The sequence below is a fragment of the Aulonocara stuartgranti genome (assembly GCF_965226115.1).
Source record: "Aulonocara stuartgranti genome assembly, chromosome: 13".
In the NCBI taxonomy this organism is placed as follows: domain Eukaryota; kingdom Metazoa; phylum Chordata; class Actinopteri; order Cichliformes; family Cichlidae; genus Aulonocara; species Aulonocara stuartgranti.
The window spans coordinates 8,600,161-8,625,428 of NC_138949.1; the positions used below are offsets into that span (position 1 = coordinate 8,600,161).

A 25,268-nucleotide genomic window follows, 5' to 3' on the forward strand; every position below is an offset into this window, starting at 1 on the left:
CTGGCCCCGGGGAACCTAACTAGCCAGCTGTCTCAGCTTCTGTCCCCCTGGGGCCAAGCCCTCTGTACAGATTATGCCCCAGAAAGAGACGAGATTGATGTCACTGGATACATCGTGTGGGCTGTTCAAAGTCACTATTGCTTGATAAGAATAAGTGCACATTATAGGACAGGTATTGGTCCACATTGTTTGCTTTCTGTCTCAAGAGGAATCAGATGACATCTTGGATGGAATAAAAAAACGAACAAACTAAAATTCAGCTCATCAAAGTTAATCTAATTTCAAAGAAATGCCCCAGTTCACACTCTCTTTTAAGTACCTCTAAATCCTAAAACATAAAGACATTTAAAGTAGTCTTTTCTGTATTTACTCATTAATCATCTTCATGAGGCCAACAATCCGTTACTGTGTCAACCTTCCAGCTCATATTCTTAATTTATTGCCATCAGTGAAATGAACGCCAGGTTTACAAGTCTGTCCTCTGCTCGTAAAATGCCAACATCTGCAGCAGCCTCTCACTGCAGCAAATCAAAGCCGAGCAATATGGAAACTAATGAGTTAAAAAAAACAAGATTCTACTTTCGTTTAGGGGGCATGTAAAATAGTAGAACACCATGTTTCCCAAGATCACAATTCAAGCCATTTCCCCCCCGAAAATGTGTGTTTCGCCTGTTCACCAGCGCTGTGGCTCATTTTCAGTTTGTGTACAGGTCACGGGAATTGGATACAAACCGGTTCCTTCGTCCCTGAGTGACTGAAGAGACTAAAACAAACAGCAGCACTTTTCATCAGGCAGTGTAAATGTTTGTGTTTGAGAAATCATGGGTCTAGAGGACCTCCGGGGACTCTCTGAGGTGGCAAAGACGAGAAAATTGTTTAATTTAGCCCATCTGTGATCCCACTCATTGATTATTATTTAGATGAGAGGACGGGCTTCTTCCCCCTGTTGCTTTCAGTAAGCGCAATCCGAAAGAAAGAGAAGCCGAAAGTCTTCAGGACGTTATCTAACGGCCTCTTGTAGCAATGAGACGTTTATGAGCCCACACCGACGCCTGTAAGGACTGGACGGGGAGGGACTTTCGGGACACTACATGCGCAACAAGTCCAAGGGCGCATAAACTGCGTGATGACAAAGAATGACAACACTGCATGCAGCGGTTTAAACAGAAGCACTTTAAATGGATCGTGAAGGGAATATTTCTTGATTTCTGCTGCCAGCGCGAAAGGTAGTGTCGCCGAAAAGTTTGACTTTGAAAACGCACTTTTGGAAGTTTTCTCCAGAGCACATGACAGAAGCCGGCTCGTAAGACTGTTGTTCAGAAATGTCAGCATTTAAAACCCGCGATGTTTAACTTTATTCCTGGTTTAAAAGCAATAAAACAGCGAAAGTATTCAGCTCATTACAGCGCAGCAGGTGACGAGCGGGGTTTGGGATCTGGACTTCGGCTCAGGAACGGAGGAAACTTTATTGTAACGGGAGTGAATGTGAAATGGTCCCTGTTTGTCACAGAAGCTGGGACGACATCACTTGAAAATAGCGGGTTTCTTTCCTTTTTTCCCTTTCTTCTTCTTATATTTTAAGTTATCTCAGTCCACAATGAGGGCGCTGACTTTATTGTGCGTAATAGTCCTGCTGTGCAAGTCGAGCCTGAGCAATAGAAACTGCCCGGATCTGATCATTGACAGCTGTCACTGCTCCGCTGAGAGGTCCAAGGAGTTGAGCAGGCAGCAGGTCCGAATCAAAGTTGTGTGCGACGACGTGGATCTGATGGACACCTTACAGCCCAGCTTCTTACCCAACAGGACCGTTTCGCTGTAAGTAGGAGCAGTCAAGACTTTCACGTCACTAATATAAAGCCCACACACGAGGTAGTGTGTGTTTGTGAGACTCAACATATAACGGATTATCAGGAAGAAAACAGTGTGGGAAAAGTGCAAAGATAATTTTATTTCCTCTATTTTCCAATTCATCTACGGAGTCCCCGGCCCCCGTTAGGGCGTCTGCCTGCATGAACAATAGCGTTAAGTGTTATAAATTGATTCCACACAGTTAAACAACTTTGGCATAATTTACCAGTAAGTCATTTATCGAGTTGCAGAAGAATAGTACACATCAAAGAATAATGTTACCTTGCACTGTTACCATAAATATGTTGTGAAATATGTGGTTGGCAGCCAGCCTTTCTGCAACCTTATTACATTATTACCATTACTGCCCCCGCCCACCCAGCCCCACTGCATTAAGGATGCCACTGAAAGGTCACTAAACTTATCCACGAAGCACTCTTCTAACAAAATGATTTTTAAAAAATTTACACAACAGATTGGTTCCAGTTCAAAATCAGAGTGCTAGCAAAGTCGCTGAGGTAATCCCCACAGTCATGACGTATAATAAGTAAATAATAATGTATAATGTAGTGTACCTACTATTCTTCTTTATCTGCCAAACCTTGAATTAACCTTGTAGTAACTTGCAATTTAAAGAATCTCTTTGTTATCATATTCTGTTTTCCACACTGTAACTGATTTCTGTGATTAGAACAGTATTATGGGGAGCGCCAAAAGTAAGATACTGTTATAGGTTTATACGGTTTATACGGGTATCCAGCTGCCAAAAAGTTTCTGTTAAATATACAGAAACTTTTTACACTGCTCCGTTTAAAAAAATAAAATCAGGATATTATTATTTCCTGATTTTATTTTATTGATTTACTCTTATTGCTTATGGTTAAAGAAATGAGGCCTAATTAATAATTAATATAATTAATTAAATAATAAAGAGATTTTATAACTGGAAAAACTGGTCAAAGACTGATCGATAAGTGAAATGAGATCACTGTTAACTCTGATGATCAGTCTATTATTTGGATGGATTAATTATAAAATTTAGCAGCATTTTTTTTTTAAATTAAAAATTTTAATTTGCAATTCTAACCCTTTTAACAGTTTTTAATGTGTTAGTCTCACATTTCCCAAAAGATCAGCAGGTGAAGAAAGGAGAGATAATATGTACAAAGAAATGCAAGAAATGGGTTGCACATACACACATATCAATAGAAGGAATGACAATCACAAACCACATCACAAAAAATGGTCCAGATGAGATGGTCTAGGTTCAATAAGTTCTGCAATTCATTCTGTTCATATGGTGCAACTCAGTCTGTCAGCATTCTCAGAATGTTTTCTGGTGGGTTACTGGGAATTAATCCATCCTGAACTATGCTCTGATGAATGACAGTTTTATATTACAGTCTTATGCATTGGCAGAGCAGGAGGCATTTACTTCTCTTCCTGTTCCTGTACTGACGGGGGTGTTTAGTATGCTGTAATGAAGAGTGATCACTGTTTGTCTACATGCTGTCTGTAATTTCAAAAGGGAGAGAGCAGAAGCTAGTCCTTGTAAAATCCTGCTCTTATTACTAGATCACTGATTCAAATGATAGTTTGAAAAATCTAAATCTATTCCTTAGTGTGTTTCTAGACCCACTTTGAGATCTACCTTCCCCCTGTTAGTGACAGTCAGACCTCATCCATTGCTCACATCTGCATAAATCATTCTCCCTACCCTCGGTGCTGTTTAGAGGTGCCGTTACCTTTACTGTATTGAAAGTCATTCAAACATTCATAGATTTTGCTCTTCCACACCATCTTGGAGAAACCTCTCTTAGTATTCATCTGTGTCTCTCTTGTGGATGAAATAGCACTTCAAACACTTGAGGGGTTGATAACTTCCCCCCCCCCCCCCACCTGCTCCCTCTCCCCTTCTCTCTCTGCAGGTGCACAGATTGACGGCAAGATTAATAGACTGCTTTATTCACGGAAACTTGAGGTCTGCCTTTGGAGTGTAAAAGCAAATACTTAATGTAAAGGCCCTTGACAAGTTACAGGCGACTACTCATTCTGAACCACAAGCATAGTTGATTAATGGCAGCACTTTGCTTACAGCAGTTTATCTGGAGTGGTGTTTGTTTCCGCGCAGGCAGAGCTGCTTTTGTTTCTTTTAAGTGGGGAATGGTTAAAAAGCTTTGTTTTATCCTCGGCGTTAGTAAAAGTGGAGGCGTTTTTAAGGTTTCACAGGTACTAACGAGGTTTGATTTTTTTCTAAGCGGTCTACACAGAAAGATAAAGTAAGGTTAACCTTCACAGTACACAGTAAGTAAGCATCAAAGTACAGCGACGCAGGTCGAAGCGTCTCCTTCTTTCCGAGTTTCCCTGAGAAATTCGAGGTAGTGTGTGAGCACTATTCCTTGGTGAACTCCATCTTACAGCAGAGCTCTTACCGGCCAGGAAGCAGTTTTCCTGCGTTAGGAAATGTGACCTTTGTCAGGCTAAAGTGACCTCCCCTGCGTGCTCTTTTGTTTAGATGTGCTGTACAAATAAACATATATATCAGGGGAAGCATGTACATACCAACCCCCCCCCCCCCACCCCCACCCACCCCCCCACCCCATAAACTGTCAGCAAATTTCCCAAATGTCCTTCGGCATGCTCTCTTTATTTTCTCCTGATCTCACCACCTACATAGACAATGAACCCCTTGTTGAGCCATTTCCTCAATGACAACCTGTCACGTTCAAGTGTACCAGCCCAGATCCGAGCACCACTTCTGATTAGAGGCACAGATTGTGCTTTGTTGGTTTTCTTTTTGCGTTTCAGTATTGTATCTATAAAATGTTTATGAGGAACAAGCCCTGCAATAATGCGGCGCCCTGCGACTGCCAAAGAAAAACAACTTAACGAGCAAATGAAAGAACATTTGCATAAACGAGAGAGATGAAAATGAACTGTATGAGAGAGCGTGTCAGTAAGTCTGTGAGCCGCACAGCGCCCTCGATTAACACCTCCGCCTGTTTTCCTTATCGTCCACGGGGAGGGGTTGGAGTTGAAGAGTTTAGAGCTTGTCCTGACAGCTCTGTTGACCTTGGGACCTATCTGGTGTAATCGTTTCAGCGGTGCGCCATTTCACTGCAGAGAGTAGCGGCTGAGATCGTTGCTGACACTTGTCTTAGGCAGTGGTCCAGCAGGACCACGCCTCGCTCATCTCAGAAAGAGGAGGAATAGATTGTGGAAGAGATGCATGGATGGTTGTGGTAGGGGGAGATGGGAGATTCAGAGTAAAAAAAGCAGTTAAAGTACTTAAAGGAGTGACAGAGAGGATGCTGGGAAAGTGAGGATGTCAAGTGTTTGGTAGAAAATCACCTGAGGGCTGAGACTGATGATGAGAGTGATACTGAGCAGATGCGACCACTGCAAACAGTTGGGATGTGGAGGTGCTTGCACACTCCACACTCACAGCTTACTGTAAGTGAGCTTGTGAGTCTCTGCTCTGCTGGAATCTACATCCAAAGACATACTGCACATACAGTGCACTTGCATAATTGACAACTTTTAATAAACATTACAATGTTTGTACTGCTGCTTTTCTCTCTCTTGCTGAGTTGCTTTGTTGCAGCCTGACCCGGGTCGTGTACTATTTGCATATTGTCTGAATACTCATATATTACCTGCTGAGAGTAGCTCAACGTGTGGAAGCTTAAACTGAGTTTCACATATTTTTCAGCTGACTGTTCTACAACCACACTTTCTCCTGTGGTCCTGTGTGTTAACATAGCACAAAACAGGCAAGTCAGGCTGCAGTTTCTACACATGTTAGAGTGGTATGCATGGATCTAGAGCCCAACCAATAAAGGACTTTTAAGACTGATACCAGTACCAATAATTGGTCAATTCAATTCAATTCTGTTTCATTTAAATAGCATCAAATCACAACCTCAAGGTGCTTTATATTGTAAGGTAGATACTCTACAATAATACAGAGAAAACCCTTACAATCAAGCTACTCCAATCACAGTGACAGTGGGAAGGAAAAACTCCCTTTTAAACTTGGAGAACCATGCAGCAGAACCACCTCAGGCAGGGGGAGCCATCTGCTGTGATCAGATGGGGGTGTTTGGAGGAAGATAAAAATGAAATATTCCAACATACGAAAAATAAACAGATTACAGCAGGTTGTTGTGTTTACATTAGATAAACAAATAGTTAGCCAATACCCAATAATATCAGATCACTAATAAACTGGTTGGGGTCTACTCCTGGAAGGAGTCACTGGCTCAAAATAAATAGTTTAAAATATTCCCCTTCTCTCCAAAGGCAAAAATGCATTAACAAAGTTGTAAAGAATGGTTTAAGGTGTCAAGGGTTGCCCTGATCCAGTATTTGACACTGGCCAACATCATTAGACTGAATATAGAGAAAAACTGTGCCGTCTGATTCATTAGCTTTAACTATCATTTAAATATATATTCCATAACACAGCATAAAAAAGTTCCATAGGTAAGGATGGCAAAACAGCCAACTAAAATGTATGACTCTTGTGTGCAAAGGATAAATAAAAGAAGGAGCAGTATTATTTACGGTCATGTTACTGTACAGACTGTATTTCTTCATTCAGGGGAATAAAATACTTGTTCCACAGTCTGAGCATGATGTTTTCTCCACGGCGAATTAAGCAAAGTGCATGTTAACAATGAGTCAGTTTGTATACTCAAGCACATTTCACAGTTGACAAAGCTGTCAGTACTGCTTGCAGCACATAGTAGTAGTAGAGACAGAATATTGCCCACCTACTCATGAAAAATCAGAAATCCACACTCTGTTGCTTTATTAGAATTAGCATGTAGTTCACCCAACAGGTTGGTTTTCAACCTGTAATATAATGTTAATACCTAAAGTGTTAGTCTATGAGATGAGTGGCTTTGAAATGAAATGCATTCAAATGTTCCTCAAAACAATGTTTCTGTCTTCTACATGTTAGAAAGTGATGAAGATGCACCCAGAGCCCCAGTCTGATCCGATGTTATAGAAATAAACCAAAAAACTTTCTTCTGTTATGCAGTGACTGATTTGCGAAGCATAAAGTTTTTTTGTTTTATGCTGTTTTGTTTCTTTGATTTTTTTCCCCCTTATGAAAATAACTCATTAACCACAGTGGTGTTATGTACTCTGAATCCTGTAAAGGATTTATTATTATGAACTTCAAGTAAATAAATTCAGAACTTAAACAATGTTCAAGAAAATTCTAAGACACTTTTATAAATTAAATTAATATGTGCAAAATTCTGAATGTCATATTTTCAGTCAGTTTGCCAATCAAATAAAAGTCTCTTTATTGTCCTTTAAATGGTGCCACATCTGTAAGAAAAATGTGTTTGTGGGTTGAGCAGCAGAATTGAGTTTGTGGGTTACATCTATGAAAAACCAATGAAAAAGCAATGTCAGTGCCAAACAGCTTATTCTTCTATTAACTCTTGTTTTGAGCTTCTGATACCTCAACTGCAGTCAGGTTTGGTGCCTTAATAGCAGCACTGGTGAGCATGGACCCTGCTATAGCATCAGTTGGTGTCTACTCCAAACACACCATGTTGGACTGATCTGGATAGGTCAACTTTCGGCTGATGTTCCACAAAAGCAAGTTACAGCATTATTTTTAGTGAGCCCTTATATCATCTCCAAACTGAAGGCCAAATTCCATATAATTGGGGACTATAACATGCCAGATACAGGCTGCGAAGCTGGCGTCCCAAGAAGATGACGCTACAAGAAGACTGTTTCCTCACCCTGTCAGAACTTAGGAACTGTAGGCAGTCTTCTACAGATTTGCAGACAAGGTTTGCAGGACAATATGGCCGACAGCTCTGTACCCAGACAATACAGAACAGAGTGCACGCAGCCAATCTGTGGTCTTAAAGGGTTGTCAAGAGGCCTGCTGCAGCTGCCCTTGACCGTCGGGCCCATTTGCGCTGGTGTCAGCACCATGCGCATTGGAACCTGAACATTTGGAGAAATATGTTCAGTGATCAGTCCAGATTCTGCCTACTGCAGTTGGATCAACATGTTGATTACTGCATAGCTTTTGGTGGCAGCATTGTGATGGTGATGTCACTGGAAAAACAAGGCTTGTTATCATTGGAAGCAACGTCAATGTTAAACGACATCAAAATTCGATTCTGCAGTTTTGGCAAACCCAATATCTCCACAGTCTGGGACCAAACTCTATCCTCCAAGCTTTGTATGGTTCTTCCAGAGCTATAGAGGCATCTGTTTGTTAAATGAATAAATAGTTAAATTGCCAATATGTCTCGATCCTTCAGATTTCAGTCATCCAATCCAACAAAAGGCACCAGAGAAGACGGGGAACATTTGACAAGGTTTTCACGAACACAGATCACATACTCAACGCTGTTGCTCAATCCACAAATGCGTTTCCCTTTTCAGTGTGGCACCATTTAAGGGGAAATAAACAGGCTTTCATCCTTAGTGCGTCATTGTCTTTCACCCACATCTGCAAACAGGGAAAAAGGCAACTTGTTACATTAAATGCTGGCATTTCAGCCAAAAAAAATCCCTTTTTAAATATCCATCTCATATCACACAGTAAATGGTTTATTTTTTCTTCTTTCACGTTGAGCCCAGTATTGTCCTTGTTGCAATCAGTTTCCAGAGTTAAGAGTTCAGCGATAATAAACAAATATAATTGCAGTAGTGCATTATTTGTCTTCATGTTGTTTTTAATATCTTAATTAAAAAAACACAACTATAATAAAATGTTTGTGATTTACAGAAGTGTCAGCTGAAATTGATCTTCTTAATTGGTGCATGTTCTCACACACTGAGCTCCTTGAAAGCCTGGTTGTTCTCCAGTTTGCCAGAGAGAAAAATGAGGGCATCTGGTTTGGGCTAAAGCCAAATCTGTAGTATCCTCCTCTGTGGACCTTCGCCACCATCATCATCCTTTCAGTTGAAAGACAGGAGGGATGTTTGTGGTGTCAAGAGGGAAGTGATCAGGATAGGGCAGTAGCTCCCTCCAAACCACTACAAGAACATGTCAGTCAAAGTGCTGGCAGGGAAACATTGGAGGAAGCGTGGCTGTAAAATAGCAATTGGATTTTAGATTAATGCGCTTCTTCGCTGTAGATGGACAGGTTGTGATTAGCATGATCAAAGGATTGAGAAGTTTATATTGATCTGCGTTGTCACTGTGAACAAATACTGGATGTCAGAGCATTTTATTTTTTAGTATTGCTATAAATATAATTCTGTATATTCTTTACCCCCCATTATATTCACTCCAGCTCTTTTCTTCCTTGCTGTTATTCCTTGGGGGCTTTTCTCGTCTGCCGAGGTGCTGTTTGTGCTCTACCCTCCTCTGAGTTCTGAGTACTTCTGCATGAATATTTCATTGCACACATAGCCTGTCCATATACGCCTGTGCATTAACTCATTGAACAACCTTGTGAGTGCACAACACATCGGATCAAGACATTCCGAGTGTTAAACGCCTTAAATGATATGACATTCAGATCCACAGAGAGCTGGATGTTAATCTAAAGAGATGTGACCAAAATGACCCTGATAAAACATGGTGTATCTACTATCTCATGCTGTGAGGAGTCATGCCAATCTCTTGGTCTTTCTGTCTCTTTCTACTGGCTTTTCTCATTCTTATCTCCACTGATATGGAAGATTTTTAAAAAGCAAAAGGTTCAGCTTTAGTGCACTTACCAGTATCAGTCATCAAAGCTTCAGAGGGTGCAATATTTTAGATCCCCAGCACTTCTATCTTCGCTGTTGCCAAGGACCTCTTTCCTCATGTTATCCGTGTGCTCAAGAACAACAACATGGGCATTGAGCTGCTGCGTATTGGAAACATTAACAGAATATAGAAGATGTAGCTGCAGGGACGTCAGGACTGCCATGTTTGTTTGTTGGAGCTTATTGTAGGAATTTGTTGGTTTTTAGGCAGAACTAACATTTGCTTCCTTGCTCCCACATCACAACTTGTTAGCTGCTATTTTAATAATTAAGAAAAAGTTGATTAATGCTCATATTTGGATTAGAGTGTGGTTTACAAGCTACATTCATAAACTGTAAAGCTCAATTCAAAGCTAATTTTACCTGCTAATTAGGGGGTAAGGTCGTCACCATTCTAGAATTTCAAACTCGATATCAATACTCAGGAAAATACTCTTTATTTCTTCAATCCATCCACTTCCGCTTCTCCTTTTCAGGGTCGCGGGGGGCGCTGGAGCCTATCCCAGCTGTCACAGGGTGAGAGGCGGGGTACACCCTGGACAGGTCACCAGTCTGTCGCAGGGCTAGCACACAGAGACAGACAACCATTTGCGCTCACATTCACACCTATGGGCAATTTAGATTAATCAATTAACCTATCCCCACAAGCTGCATGTCTTTGGATGGTGGGAGGAAGCCGGAGTACCCAAAAGGAACCCACGCAAAAACAGGGAGAAAATGCAAATTCCACACAGAAAGACACCGGTCTGATGGTGGAATTGAACTCAGGACCTTCTTGCTGTGAGACAACAGTGTAAACCACTGTGCTACCACACTGCCTTTTTGCTTTTTATTCTTCTTTATTCTTTTAGCTCATGTAAATGTATTCAGTAACAGCCCTGTTCATTTCAAGTGCTTCTGGGAACCTGGCACCATATTTCATTGATGGTTCAATTCAATTCAATTCAATTCAATTCAATTCAATTCAATTCAATTCAATTTTATTTATATAGCACCAAATCACAACAAAAGTCGCCTCAAGGTGCTTCATAGATACAGAGAAAAACCCAACAATCATATGACCCCCTATGAGCAAGCACGTTGGCGACAGTGGGAAGGAAAAACTCCCTTTTAACAGGAAGAAACCTCCAGCAGAACCAGGCTCAGGGAGGGGCGGGGCCATCTGCTGCGACCGGTTGGCGTGAGAGAAAGAAGACAGGATAAAGACATGCTGTGGAAGAGAGACAGAGGTTAATAACAGATATGATTCAATGCAGAGAGGTCTATTGATACATAGTGAGTGAGAAAGGTGACTGGAAAGGAAAAACTCAATGCATCATGGGAATCCCCCGGCAGCCTATGTCTATTGCAGCATAACTAAGGGAGGATTCAGGGTCACCTGGTCCAGCCCTAACTATATGCTTTAGCAAAAAGGAAAGTTTTAAGCCTAATCTTAAAAGTAGAGATAGTGTCTGTCTCCCGAATCCAAACTGGAAGCTGGTTCCACAGAAGAGGGGCCTGAAAACTGAAGGCTCTCCCTCCCATTCTACTTTTAAATACTCTAGGAGCAACAAGTAGGCCTGCAGAGCGAGAGCGAAGTGCTCTAATAGGGTGATATGGTACTACAAGGTCATTAAGATAAGATGGGGCCTGATTATTTAAGACCTTGTATGTGAGGAGCAGGATTTTGAATTCAATTCTGGACTTAACAGGAAGCCAAAACAGGAGAAATCTGCTCTCTCTTTCTAGTCCCTGTCAGGACTCCTGCTGCTGGTTAAGCAGGCTGCCACCATTTCTGCCTAGGTGCTGGTAGATGTCTTCAATTTGGGTCTTTAAGGGAAGCAAAACTCTTTTTACACTCTAATGCAGGCATGGGCGAACTACGGCCCGGGGGCCACGTGCGGCCCGTTAAACGTTTTGATCCGGCCCGCCAAACTTGAAAAAAATTTAATAAATTAACCTTGTTAATGTTTTATTTCCCCTGCAATTCTGATGTTTCCTCACTAGATGGCGCACTCTAGATATATTGGCTTTGTTGAGGTGAAGCGGCGTAGGCCTATTACTCCACGTTTGCACTTTACCCTGTGACCTACCGCCCCTCTATGAAGATGAGCGGTCCCAAGAAAAGGAAAGTGGACAGAGAATGTCGAGTGTTCAAAAAGGAGTGGACAACTAAATATTTTTTCACTGAACACCGATCATCTGCTGTTTGCCTGATATGCCAAGAAACTGTGGCGGTTTTTAAAGAGTATAATATTAGCCGTCACTTTGCCACAAAGCACGCAAATTATGCTAGCAAGCTCTCAACAAAAGAACGGGAATCTGCTGCTGAGAAGTTGGCAGCTAATTTGAAGGCTCAGCAAAGTTTTTTTCACCGTCAAACTGCCATTCAAGAGTCAAGTACCAAGGCCAGTTTTATGCTTTCATTCAAAATAGCAAAGGCCAGCAAACCACTGTCAGAGGGCGAGTTTTTAAAAGAATGTATGGTAGAGACAGCAGGTATTTTGTGCCCGGAGACCAAAGACAAATTTGAGAAAATCAGTTTATCACGGCGGACAGTGACTCGCCGTGTAGAACTAATAGATGAAGATATCACCAGCATATTAAACAAAAAGGCGAAGTCATTCACTTTTTATTCTTTAGCACTGGATGAAAGCAACAATGTCAAAGACACTGCTCAGCTCCTCATTTTTATCCGAGGAATCAACGAAACCTTTGAAATAACGGAGGAGTTTTTGACAATGGAGTCTCTGAAAGGACAAACACGGGGAGAGGACTTGTTTGAACGAGTGTCTGCTGCCATCGAAAACATGAAGCTTCCCTGGAGTAAGCTTGTTAACGTCACCACAGATGGATCTCCAAATTTAACGGGAAAAAACGTTGGCCTGCTGAGGAGAATCCAGAATAAAGTGAAAGATGAAAACTCTGACCAGGATGTGATTTTCCTCCACTGCATCATCCACCAGGAATCTCTATGTAAATCGGTGTTACAGCTGAATCATGTTGTGAATCCTGTGGTGAAACTTGTCAACTTCATACGCGCACGGGGACTTCAGCACCGTCAGTTCATTGCGTTCCTGGAGGAAACTGATGCGGATCACCAGGACCTGCTTTATCACTCCCGTGTCCGCTGGTTGAGTTTGGGAAAAGTGTTTCAACGAGTGTGGGAGCTCAAAGAGGAGATTGGCGTGTTTTTGGAGCGGCAGGGGAAGACTGATGAATTTCCTGAGCTGAGCAACAAGAGCTGGATGTGTGACTTCGCGTTTGCTACGGACGTATTTTCACACTTGAATGAGCTCAATGTGAAACTGCAGGGGAAGGAGCAGTTTGTGCATGACATGCACACAAACGTGAAAGCCTTCAAATCCAAGCTGGCTTTATTCTCCAGGCAGATTTTGAACAAGTCATTCACTCATTTTCCTACACTAGCCACGCTGAAAGAGGCCGGAGCAAAAGTAAAGAAATACAGTGAGTCACTGGATGCACTGCACGGAGAATTCTGCCGTCGGTTTTTGGATTTCGATAAAATTGACAAGTCACTTCAATTGGTGGCCTTTCCTCTGTCACAAGACCCCGAAACAGCTCCAGAGGAGCTTCAGCTCGAACTCATCAACCTTCAGTCCGACCCTGCCTTAAAAGAGAAATTCAGCTCTCTGAAACTAAATGACTTCTATGCTTCACTCAATGATGCCGCGTTTCCAAATCTAAGGCGAAGAGCGCAGATGATGTTGGCTTTGTTCGGCTCTACCTTCGTGTGTGAACAGACATTCAGCGTCATGAACATCAACAAAGCCAGCCACAGATCCAAGTTAACAGACCTACACCTCAGATCAATCCTGAGAATCGCCACAACAAAACTAACTCCAGACTTTGATGCGCTGGCTAAAAAAGGAGACCAACAACACTGCTCCCATTAAAATGTGTGTCTCTCCGTGATACGCACGTTGTTAAAATGAACAGTGCGCGCAGATCAACTATAACGCTTCACAGACTGACTTGCTGCAACTGTTTCGTCCTTGCACTGGTCGTTGTTGACTTTTGGCACCGGGGAAACAAATTGAATAAAAGGAACAGGACAAGTACATCTGCATCTCCTACCGTTTTTGGAAAAAAAAAAAAAGAGTTAGGAGGAGAGTGATGTGATATCCTGAAGGATAACAGAACTTTCAGTGCTTTAAAATAAAATATTCATTTATTTGATTTTCAGTGTTTAAAGGCTCATTTCGAAGTCAGAGATTTTATTGTAATGCTTTTCTTCATTTTCATTGGAAATTAAAGCACATGTTTTCTCCATATCCCAAGATGTGTATTTTTCCCCCAATGAGGTGATGTTTTCAAAGCATGCCATCTATCTACTCCTGTTCCGGCCCCTTTGTCAAATGTTAGAACTCAATGTGGCCCACGAATCAAAAAGTTTGCCCACCCCTGCTCTAATGACTGTGCCTGTTAAATTCCATTTGCTACCTAGTTCCCACATAACTGTTATGATTGTATTATTAGAAGGAGCTTGTTAACCGCTGTTTTAATGACAGCTCAACAGTTGGCTAATGAGGGGTAACTGCTAGAAGTAAAACAGTAACATTCTTGCTGTTTAATACTTAGGTGTTGTTGAAAATTCTTCATAAAGACCAGGATGTTGGTCTCTAAGGTGATCTGCAAAGTTTGTGGTACTCCTGTTCATGTGTTCAGCTGGTGCTGGGAAATCTATTTTGCAAATCTTGGTCATGCCATATTTTAAAACGAGAGATTAGCCACAGTCAATCAAAAGTCATTGGCCAGTTATCAAGCAGTTTCTCAGGCCACCCCCACCCCACCTTGTCAAATGTCATAAAGGCTTGAAAACGAGAATTCAGAAACCAGTGAGTGATGTCACGGTAGCCATCGTACACCATCTGTGGTCAGCATATCTGAAGAAAACCTAACGTTGGTCCTCAACAAAATCTAAATGGGTGTAAATGAATGAATAAATAAATAAATAAGTCACTATCTGTACAGTTGTGTTAAAGGGGGAAACTATGGAGGCCAAAACTTTTTTGTTCCTGTTCGTTAAAGTTCTTACGGTGGGCATTTTTATCAATAGAGTCGATAAGAAGTGACATGCTTTTGGAGCCAGTCTCAAGTGACCACTTAAGTGCGGTTTTTACCACTTCCATGTTGGCTTCATTTTACAGCCACAGAGGTGGCTGCTCTTTAAGGAAACTGCCAGTGTTCTTAATAAATAGCCATTACTCAATCTAGTTACCAGCAAATGCCAATGATATTGTCAAGGTTTCTTCAGAGGCTACAGATATATCACTTAGAAGCTGGCCTTCACACTGGCTGCCTGAAAATCTCTCTGACTGCAGTTGACGTGGTTCAGGTCTGATCAGTTCTGCGTTAGACAATAATGATTCAATGATCGAGAGTTCATGACCACTGGAGCAGTCGCTGTAAATCCTACTGTAGCATGGAAAAACCAAGAATGTGTCAAAACCCAGACCTACTACCAAAAAATATTAAGTAAAGACAAATACAGTGTCTGCCAAGGATACTTCTTTGTGCTGCTCTCCCTGCCTCCTTCATACGCCGCTGAGTAAATACTAAAGTTACTTAAAGGGCCATAAATTTGAGAGAGCAGTGGAGGCCAGCTTAGAAGCATGTTGTCTTTACCCCGTTTTCTGACTAACTGTACAACAAGGTGATTAAAGCCCTGATGTGTGCTGCTTCTGTTGCAATGTGTGATCCCAGTGGGAATCGTATTAGCTGTTCTATTTGTCTCACAGGAGCCTTGGCAGGCTTTTATCAGCCCTGTGTGCTAGATTATGAGCGTATGCCTGCCTCTGTGTGTGCACGAATCAGGGAGTCAGTGTATCCATTTGTGTGCATATGTAGGAGCCCTGTGCTTGCATATGTGTTTGTCACTCAGCTTCTTCACATTTTTCTCCACTCACTCAACACAAGTCACTGATGCTATATGTCTATGTCTGTGGTGAGCCTAATAGTTAGAGACTGCTTAGGCTTCCAGTCACGTAGCTTCAGCATTTAGCAATGCCTGTTATCACAAAAAACTAACTTTTAAAAAAATGCTTATTTTTTCTATTGAACTTTTCCATTAAGTAATTTCTCGTGATGTGGCCTTTTTCATATCTAAATATTATTGCTGGTTAATATATAATTCGGTAAATGAACTTTTGAATTCTTAGCTTACAATAGTGTAAACTCAAATCTCTGATCTCCAATCGCCTTTATGGCTCAATCAGACTAAAGTTAAAGTAGAATGTCACGCTTCTTATGAATACGAAAAAATTTTAATTGAATTTTTGTGGTGATCAGTTGGTTGTCCTGAGGTTGAGCGAGACTGACTGAAGTCACTCTGAGACTCAAAGGTTTGCAATTACCTGACTGACAGACTATCTACTTTATGAACACAGACTGTTTGCTGATATGTTGCAAACAGTCAATCTGAATCCGTCTGCAGTCATCAGTGCAGAGTGTAGAGCTGTTTATAAGGTGGTACACTAGAGGTGATGTAATCGGAGGTTATTGTTGTGCTGGTTCTGACAACTTATCAAATTATGAAGTCACATAATTAAAATCAACAAGACATTCCTAAAGGTTAATTCCAAATTTAAGATATGCAATATTTTGCCCTAACAAGAAGATGAAATATTGCTGTGCTGTTCAATAGCAAATAGGGCAAACCCAGCGAATATGGCACTTTGCACAAAAAAGGAAAGCAAGCGAAGACTGCACTCTTCTCTCTGATTCACTCTGATCAGAATGAAGAGCATCTAAGGCATCTGAAAAACTATATAGTTGCATGCAATAGATAATAATAAAGATTATGATAAGAACTTACTTTTTTGGAATTCCCCAACTGAAGAACTCAACTAAACAGAACTTTCTCTTTTGTTAAAGATAAAGACAAGATAAGCTTCATTTTATTGCTTCATATTTAAGTCAAATCACAAGAATAACACAGAATAACACCTTACTTTATAACCTTCTGTAAACACAAGCAAACAAATCTGACTAACTGATCTGCAACAGTAGAACGGTAGATTGTGTCTCAGTCAGATGACCTTCACCATCATTTAGAGGCCATGTGAACATCTGTTGGTAGCTCTTAAAGCAATTTTCCATCCAAGGTCAATGTTAGTAGATGTGAAATATGTTATTTTGGTTAGCCCTGTCTAGTAACTTGATCTTCTAAAAAAACACTGGGTTTGGCTGTTTGAAGAGAAGTGGCTTGAATCCTCGAGGCCAGTAGATCTAAATGTTTGCCATAGTTTAGATTGTGATCTTTACTCCCTTTGCTCCTCATGATCGGTGTGTTGGATTACTTCCGTGGGAGCTATTTTCGTTTCTATTCCTCCATAATGATATAGCTGAATGTCTTTGCTCCAGCCAGACTGGTTTCTAGAGCACTGACTTTGTTCGGCCTCACAGAAATATCCCAGCTGTGGTGTGGAGGGAGATTAAGAGCAAGAGGTCCTGTTTAAAGGAAGAATTTTCTTTATATTTGGCTAGGAAATAGAAAATAGGTGCAGCTATTTATTGAAACATGTCCAGACATTAGGCAGCTTTCTTGTCATTTCTTGAAGTAGCTCTCCGGGCTCCTTTAAGGACATTCAAAGCTCTTTTTTAGATATTAGCTGCCTTTTTTCTGTTCTCTATCAGAATGATCCTAAACTGCCTCAGTTATGTGATTGATTAGTGTTCTACTGTGTGTTTTTCTGTCAGGTTTGCGTTTACAGAGACAGTGTGTTTACAATCATTGTCACGTTTAAAATTAAGCCATAATAAAAAAAAAATCCAGAATGTTTTCATTTATTATTATTATTTATTACATGGTAGATTAGACTATAATTTTCTGTGTTTATAGTCGCATCACTTTTAACATTTTGACAAGATCCCAAACACCATTGGAATGAAATGCAGTTCTAAACAATGACAGAGCCTTCAATTTGTTTTACAGATGACTGTAAACAAGCACTGTCGTACCTCTCTGCTGACGTCCTCCATACATACTGGTGACAGTCATCAGTTTTGCCTTTTACCCCTGTTTCCAGTTCTTAATAATGGCTCTTTAGCAGCCATCCTTCCACTGGGACTATTTCTAATAAGGCTTAGAAACAGTAGATGGATCAACTAGAGGTCCAGACACGTCTCTCAGGTCCCGTGTCAGGTCTTTGCTGGATTTTTTTTTACTTCTCAATGACATGACTTTTAGATACCGTTCTTAAGCTGTACATAGTTTTTCAGGTATGTCACTTTTTATCCTCAACTTGTTCATGTTCCTCAATTTTTTTAAGAGCTCATTGCACACCATGCTGAGATATGTTTTCAGCTAATGGCTCTTTGGGAATCACCTTGTTGGGAAAAGACAAAGCAACACACAACAAAATCAATTTTATGCCTGTTAAACTGTGTTAATGGGAACAAATGATATGTTTTTGCAACAGGCTGCTAATAAGTGCCCAAAGAAACATTTAAAAACCTGTCTGATACGTGTAGACACAACACTTACTTATCTGTTGAATCAGATGTCTTTTTATTCTTGAATTATTCCCAGGTTATGTCCAAAAACTTAAAAAAGACCTTCAGAAAGTCTTGAGAACTATTACTCAGGACCACTTAAAAAAAAAATGGGGGTGGCTCAAGACTTTCGTACAGTACTCAGTTCTCATATTTCTCATCAAAACCTTGGCATTTTTATTTGAAAAATGACTCCAGTGTGTATCAGTTATCAAAATACTGTCACACAAATTTATTATCAATTAACTAATCAACTGTTTAACCTTCTGCAGTGCTTCAATCTTCCAATTTTACGCTCGCAAACTCAACATTCACACAAATGAATGCCCTATGCCATGTGGGAATTTTGTGAAAATGCAGCATTTACTAGATAAACTATACACATCTGGCTGTGGTTGGCGCTGGAACACAGTAAGCAATGACATAGACCATTTGCTGCAGCCCACAGAGACAATACTGAATCACTTCTCCTCGCTGAAAGCAGCTTATCCACAGAGAACATAATTGATAATGTAAATACAGAGTTGGATGGCTCCTCCACAAGTTTGTCATGGCCTGTTTACATAATGTTCAATTCTGTTTTTCCTGTGATTTCCTGGACGTTGCGCAGAGGCCTGAGATAGGCATGCAGGGGTCGGCAAGCAGGCACATCCACACAAATCCGCACACACATACATGCAGCATAACACAGCACAGGACACGCTTGAGTTTGCACAAACAGTGGCTGCCTGTCCCTGAGTGGGACGTCCGTCCGCAGAGGGAGGTGTAGGAACAGAATGGGAGACACTGGAGAAAACACAGCGACAGCAGTGAGTGTCTCAGCTCGACCACCTTTACCCTGCCACATTGTTCATATGTGGCTTTAGAAAAGAAGCGCAGCAGTTTTGGCACAATTTATAGTGCTAGCATTTAGAAAAAGCTCAGGGAATACCAGAATCAACTCCACCTGGCCCTTCAAACTGTTTGAGCTCTTTGGTTATCTTTCAGTAATTCTCCGTGTGAAATATTGTGATATTGACCTGCTCGGTTTTCCAAGGAGTTTCTCACCATGTCCGGCTGCTTCCATGCTGGCTTGTATCTGCTGCAATTTCCTGCATGCAGAGAGCTTTTGTCAAGACGAATTCAAACTGACACCAACGCAGCAGGATACTGATGTTTGGATCAACAACAATAGAAATCCATACAAACTCTTGCTTACTCACATTTGGTGGTCTATAAATCTTGTCTAATCTGACTCAGCTTAAAGGATCAAATTTACAAATTTACTGCACCAATGAAATACTCTCTTTTGGTATTAAAGTGCACAGGGTGCAGGTATTTTCGTGACTGGGCTTGTTGTGCAGGTCTTTGTAGGAGTTTCAGTTTTAGAGTGGAAAATCAGAAAGGTCTGATAAAGCAATTCATTGCAAATTGCACTAAATTTAATGCATTTAACTTTAGGTCATGTGTTATTTTGCACCGGGTGTGGCTGTGATAGTCGCCCCTAGGAATGCTGATATACTCAAAATGAGTGAGAACGAATTTGTATATAGTGGATAGCTCAAAGTTACACTGTAAAAAAAAACTAACGTAATTTTCTGTGAGCATATTATCCGTTTTTTAACAGTTTCTGTATGTAGTTGTAATTGTGAACTGTAATTGTTATTTGTAACATTCAGTTATGGTTGAAAAATTAATCGAGAAAATTCCTTCATTTGAAAATGGCACGTCATAAAATCTTCACCTTTCGTGATTTTTTTTCATGCACATATTGCCATATTGAAATGACTGTCAAAATGCAAAAATGAATGGGACTCATACACTTCTAGACTGATCTCTGATGTCTAATGGGTTTTATAAAAACGTCTTCCTAAAATGAGAGAATTGCTTGCATTATTGCACATAACACAATAACAGCAAGTTCATCGACGCACAGATGGGTAAGTATTTGATGGTAGATTATGTTTTGTGTTATTCTGCACATCCTACAGATCAGCTGTTGCAGATTTCAGGTTTACACTATGGGATAGTTTGTAACAGCCCTTTTTCTACACAAATCCTGTGCTCCTCTGATTTATGCAGAACATAAGCAGCCCTCAGCAATTTCTAACAGAGAAGTTTGCACTAAAAAAAGACACGAAATTACCATTAAGTTGGCTCTCAGTGATCTAAATTGCCATTGCTGTTACTGGAGACTGTTTTATTTTGATTACTAGACTGCTTGTCCATTATCCAGTCTGCTTGTTTTGATTTGTGAATTTAGGTTTTTAGTAAATTAGCCCATTGTTAGTTGAGCTGATCACCCACACAACTTTTTTCCCCTTCAACCCATGAGTTAATTTGGCCCTACACTTTCTAATTGACTGATTTCGCCAAGCCCACATAAATTGCAAGCCTTTGAATTTCACCATGTCCCAAAACAGTAGACACAGGGCTCAAGTAATAACTACACTTGATGTAAAAAAAAACCAAAACAGTTTTGTAAAAATAAAATAGCACAAAATAAAAGTCAGTTAAACAGGACGTTTTTGGCATGTAACATTTAAATTACGTTTTTACTGATAATTGAGGAATTAGTTCAGGTGAGATTTCAGTGCAGACAGATATTTGACAGCTGATTGGCAAATCTCATATAGGGCATGTTATTTACATTACTGAGCAAGGTTAGCAACCCACCTCCATTCCAGCTCCTCCTCCTCTGCCATGTCTGACACAATCAGTGTCTTTTCTGTCATGTTAATGCTGCTCTGTTCTGTACCACCGACAAGGTGTGCTCTTCCTCCCACAAGCAGTGGCACATAGCAGATGGAAAAAAGTGGTACTGGCACAAATGTCATATATAACTACGGTTAACCATCTCTACTATGCAAAACATGCCCATGCTCCTCCTTATTCCATACTGACGCTGATCATCAGCTGGTGACAGTATGACTTCATGCGGGTGACGAGCAGCTTTGGCCTCAGTCTTCTAACACTAAATTCAGTGGACTGTCAAACGACAGTCGTTCGTACAGCAGATAAAATAGATTTTCACTTGTTGGCTGGAAATGAGAAGCCTACTGTTTACTTCCATGTGAAATCAGCTGTCATATCACTGTTTAAAGAATTACTGCAAATTTCAAATGATAAATGTGCCTGTGGTATCAGTGTGTAAAGTGCTTTGTGCAACAATGGAACGCTTGACAGCCATAGCAGCAATAACTGGATGGAGGGGCTTAGTGAAAAGTCTATTATCTCACCCGATCTTTTTTGTGCATTCTTTGTCTCTTGTATTGGCTCTGCGGATTTTGTCCCGCCGGATCTTCCCACTAGTTCTCTGTCAAAAAAAAAAAAGAGTCATTTTGGAAGTAATAGAGATACGATCTCCTTGGAAGTTTGCTATTGGGGTAGGCCAAAATATAAATACAAGCTTAGATGTTGACACAAATTTGCTGACGCGAGTTTGCGTCCATCCTGGCCTTTTGCTGAGAGGGGACTTCCTGTCATCAATTTAGCTTTTCCTGCCAAGACAACTGTGAGCAGAAAGAGGTGCTTTCCCCAAATATCACCCAGAAGCAAACTTATTCAATTAAATGAGACAATTCTCCAGTGCAAGTGCAAAAAATGGCAAGTGCAAATATCATTTTTTAACCTTTCAGCCAAAAACCGAGAGAAATCTTTATAGAATTGTTTATTCTCATGACCAAAAAGACCAAATATTTATTTCCTGTTGTGAGTTCATGCCTAGTTTGCATGTCTGTTTGTGCCTTCACAAGTACATTTTCATTGTGCACACTCTGCACCCTGAGCAGTTTGGCCGGCGAGTTGCCCGTTCAGCACAATGCATTGTGGGATCCCGCTGCTTAATCCTGGGGTTAAAAATGAGCATGTAGCCATAACGAGAGCACTGTCGTCACAGAAGAAATCAACACCACATTCTAATTGGCCTTCTCTCCTTAAACCTGGGTGATCATTCCCACAGCCCATTGTGTTAAAAGAAGATGGGAAGGTAGTGGTGGAAGGTGATAAAAGGATCTGACCTTGTGCAAATCTGCCACTGTCTATCTGTCTGAATGTGTGTGCGTAAGTGAGTGAAGTGGCCATTGGCTGACAAGAAGATACACAACATGCAAAGGAGAGCTCAAGGCAGCAGATCACATGGGTATGTACGTATCCACAGCATCACAGAGCGAGAGAGAGCAGCCCTGCAGCAGACGATTTAAGAGCTGGCTGGAGAAATCAATATTTTAGCAGATATAAAACCTTGAATCTCCATTGGAGTTGTATTTAAAATTATGTGAGTCTGGGCTGCAGAATAAGCGCTGCGTATATCATCACCCCCCGACTCTTGCACCATAGCCTACAGCTACACTGAACAAAAATATAAACGCAACACTTTTGTTACTGCTCCCATTCCCCATGGGATGGACATAGAGACCTAAAATTCATTCCAGATACACAATATAACCATCCCTCCCAAACAGTGGTCACAAATCAGTCCAAATGTGTGGTAGTGGGCACATCTGCTATATTGAGATAATCCATCCCACCTCACAGGTGTGCCACATCAGGATGCTGATCTGACATCATGAGTAGTGCACAGGTGTACCTCAGACTGCCCACAATAAAAGGCCACCCTGGAATGTGCAGTTTTGTCTCACAGCAAAATGCCACAGATGCCACAAGCAATGAGGGAGCGTGCAATTGGCATGCTGACAGCAGGAATGTCAACCAGATCTGTCGCCCGTGCATTGAATGTTCATTTCTCAACCATAAGCCGTCTCCACAGGCGTTTCAGAGAATATGGCAGCACATCCAACCGGCCTCACAACCGCAGACCTCGTGTAACCACACCAGCCCAGGACCTCCACATCCAGCAGGTTCACCTCCAAGATCGTCTGAGACCAGCCACCCAGACAGCTGCTGGAACAATTGGTTTGCACAACCAAACAATTTCTGCACAAACTGTCAGAAACCGTCTCAGGGACGCTCAACTGCATGCCCGTCGTCCTCATCGGGGTCTTGACCTGACTCCAGCTCGTCGCTGTAACAGACTTGTGTGGGCAAATGCTCACATTCGATGGCGTCTGGCACGTTGGAGAGGTGTGCGCTTCACGGATGAATCATGGTTCACATTGTTCAGGGCAGATGGCAGCTGAGAATGTCCCAGTTCTTGCATGGCCAGCATACTCACCGGACATGTCACCCATTGAGCATGTTCGGGATGTGCTTGACCGGCGTATACGACAGCGTGTACCAGTTCCCACGAATATCCAACAACCTCGCACAGCCATTGAAGTGGAGTGGACCAACATTCCACAGGCCACAATTGACAATCTGATAGACTCCATGCGACGATGTGTTGCACTGCATGAGGCAAATGGTGGTCACACCAGATACTGACCGGTTCTGGGTCCTCAGACCCCCAATAGTGCAAAAAACTGCACATTCCAGGGTGGCCTTTTGTTGTGGGCAGTCTGAGGTACACCTGTGCACTACTCATGATGTCAGATCAGCATCCTGATGTGGCACACCTGTGAGGTGGGATGGATTATCTCAATATAGCAGATGTGCCCACTACCACACATTTGGACTGATTTGTGACCACTGTTTGGGAGGGATGGTTATATTGTGTATCTGGAATGAATTTTAGGTCTCTACGTCCATCCCATGGGGAATGGGAGCAGTAACAAAGGTGTTGCGTTTATATTTTTGTTCAGTGTATGTGTAAAGTTGCATCTGCATCCATGTGTCTGCAGAGAAAATACCTTCTTTCTTTTTTTTACCCCAACAGTACCTATAAATACTATTACCTTTAATTACTCTAATTAAATGTGAATGAGAAAATTATGTGTATTAATTTCAATAAATTTATAGAAATTTTTACTTTAATTTTTTTAGTTTTTAGTTTTTTGTTGCTTGACACTAATTAGCAGGTGTTTGCATTCATATAATGTGTAACGCAATTAATGCATTCATATTGTTCATGGAAGCTTGGTTAGCAAGTTTGCTAGCATTAGCTAATAACAAGGAACCCACCAATCTGTTGAAAACAAAAAGCCTCTTTAGCCACTAAACAAACTCACAAAACGACACAAAATACTAACTCAAAAGCAAAACTGATGGATGATCACACGGTGGCTACCTTCGTCTTTTTAATACAGGCTATGTAACTGTTACATAATAAACAGTGTCTCTCCTTTGAGCTCTGTTTGTGCTTTCATTTTTGCATCACTGCTGTTTTTTGTGCTGAGGTTAAAAGATATAAAGTAAAGGAGAAAGTCAACAACCTCTGTGATCTGAAACTACAAAATAAAATCACAATTCTCTGTTGGTTTTTAGCTACAAGCAATCTTCTTCACATAGACAGTGAGTAGTGTAGTGAGTAGTTTCTAATTTATAAAAGCTTTAATCTCCTTTAACTGTGTCTGTGTGGTTGGATATGATTGATTGGCACCAGGCTTCTGAACTGAGACACAAACCCTAGGTGTGGCGTGGCGGTGCAGTAGTTAGCACTGTCTCACACTGCCAGGGAAGTGTTTGAACCCACTGGCCAGCCTGGGCCCTTTTGTGTGGAGTTTACACGTTCTCCCTGCCTGTCACCTCATGACCTCATGGGACAGTCTCCAACCCTGAATTGTCTAAATAGAAGAATAAAGGGATAATTGGTGCATTGTAACATACATCATGTATTACCACCGTCTCGCTGTTTTAAGGAAATCTGAGGAAATCTGTATAATGAAAAAAACTCAAAAAGTCTTTATTTGCCAATTTGCTCATGGAAGTCCGGCTTGAGAGAGAGATTTATTTCAGAGTGGAGCCCTGAACTACCTGTTCTTGTCTGCTGTATCGTTGTATTTCCAGCAGTAACTGGTTCAGAGGTGACTTTGTGTGGTCATGTTATTCTCGACAAACATAGCAAAAGTAATTACTGCAGCGGGCTTCGAGGAGACTCGGGCCCTTATCTGAAATGCCTCTCGCACCCGCAGCAGGCGCCCGAGTTTTACGTGGTCTAATAAGTCACTCTGGGTTTTGTTTTGTTTTTTCTACAGTAAAAAAACCCACCTGATTACCTTGATATGCCCCATGTGTGTTTATTTGTTTTAGCTGTGCTCATTTCTGCGGATAGATAACAGAGGTTTAACAGAAATACCGCAAGTGTAGCGTGCGTTAAATTGGATTTTCCTACGTTTTCGCGACACGATAAGGTTGTGTGCGTGTGT

General features: G+C 41.2%; 1 protein-coding gene across 2 annotated transcripts in view; it reads left to right on the plus strand.

The window, feature by feature from the left end:
* Nucleotides 1-860: 860 nt before the first annotated feature.
* Nucleotides 861-25,268, plus strand: part of adgra1b (adhesion G protein-coupled receptor A1b) — a 192,791-nt gene continuing 168,383 nt past the window's right edge. For both annotated transcript variants that reach the window (XM_082556384.1, XM_082556385.1), the window contains exon 1: nucleotides 861-1,815. In XM_082556384.1, coding sequence (XP_082412510.1) covers nucleotides 1,598-1,815 — 218 coding nt within the window. In that variant the 5' untranslated portion in view covers nucleotides 861-1,597. The remainder of the gene's footprint in view (nucleotides 1,816-25,268) is intronic.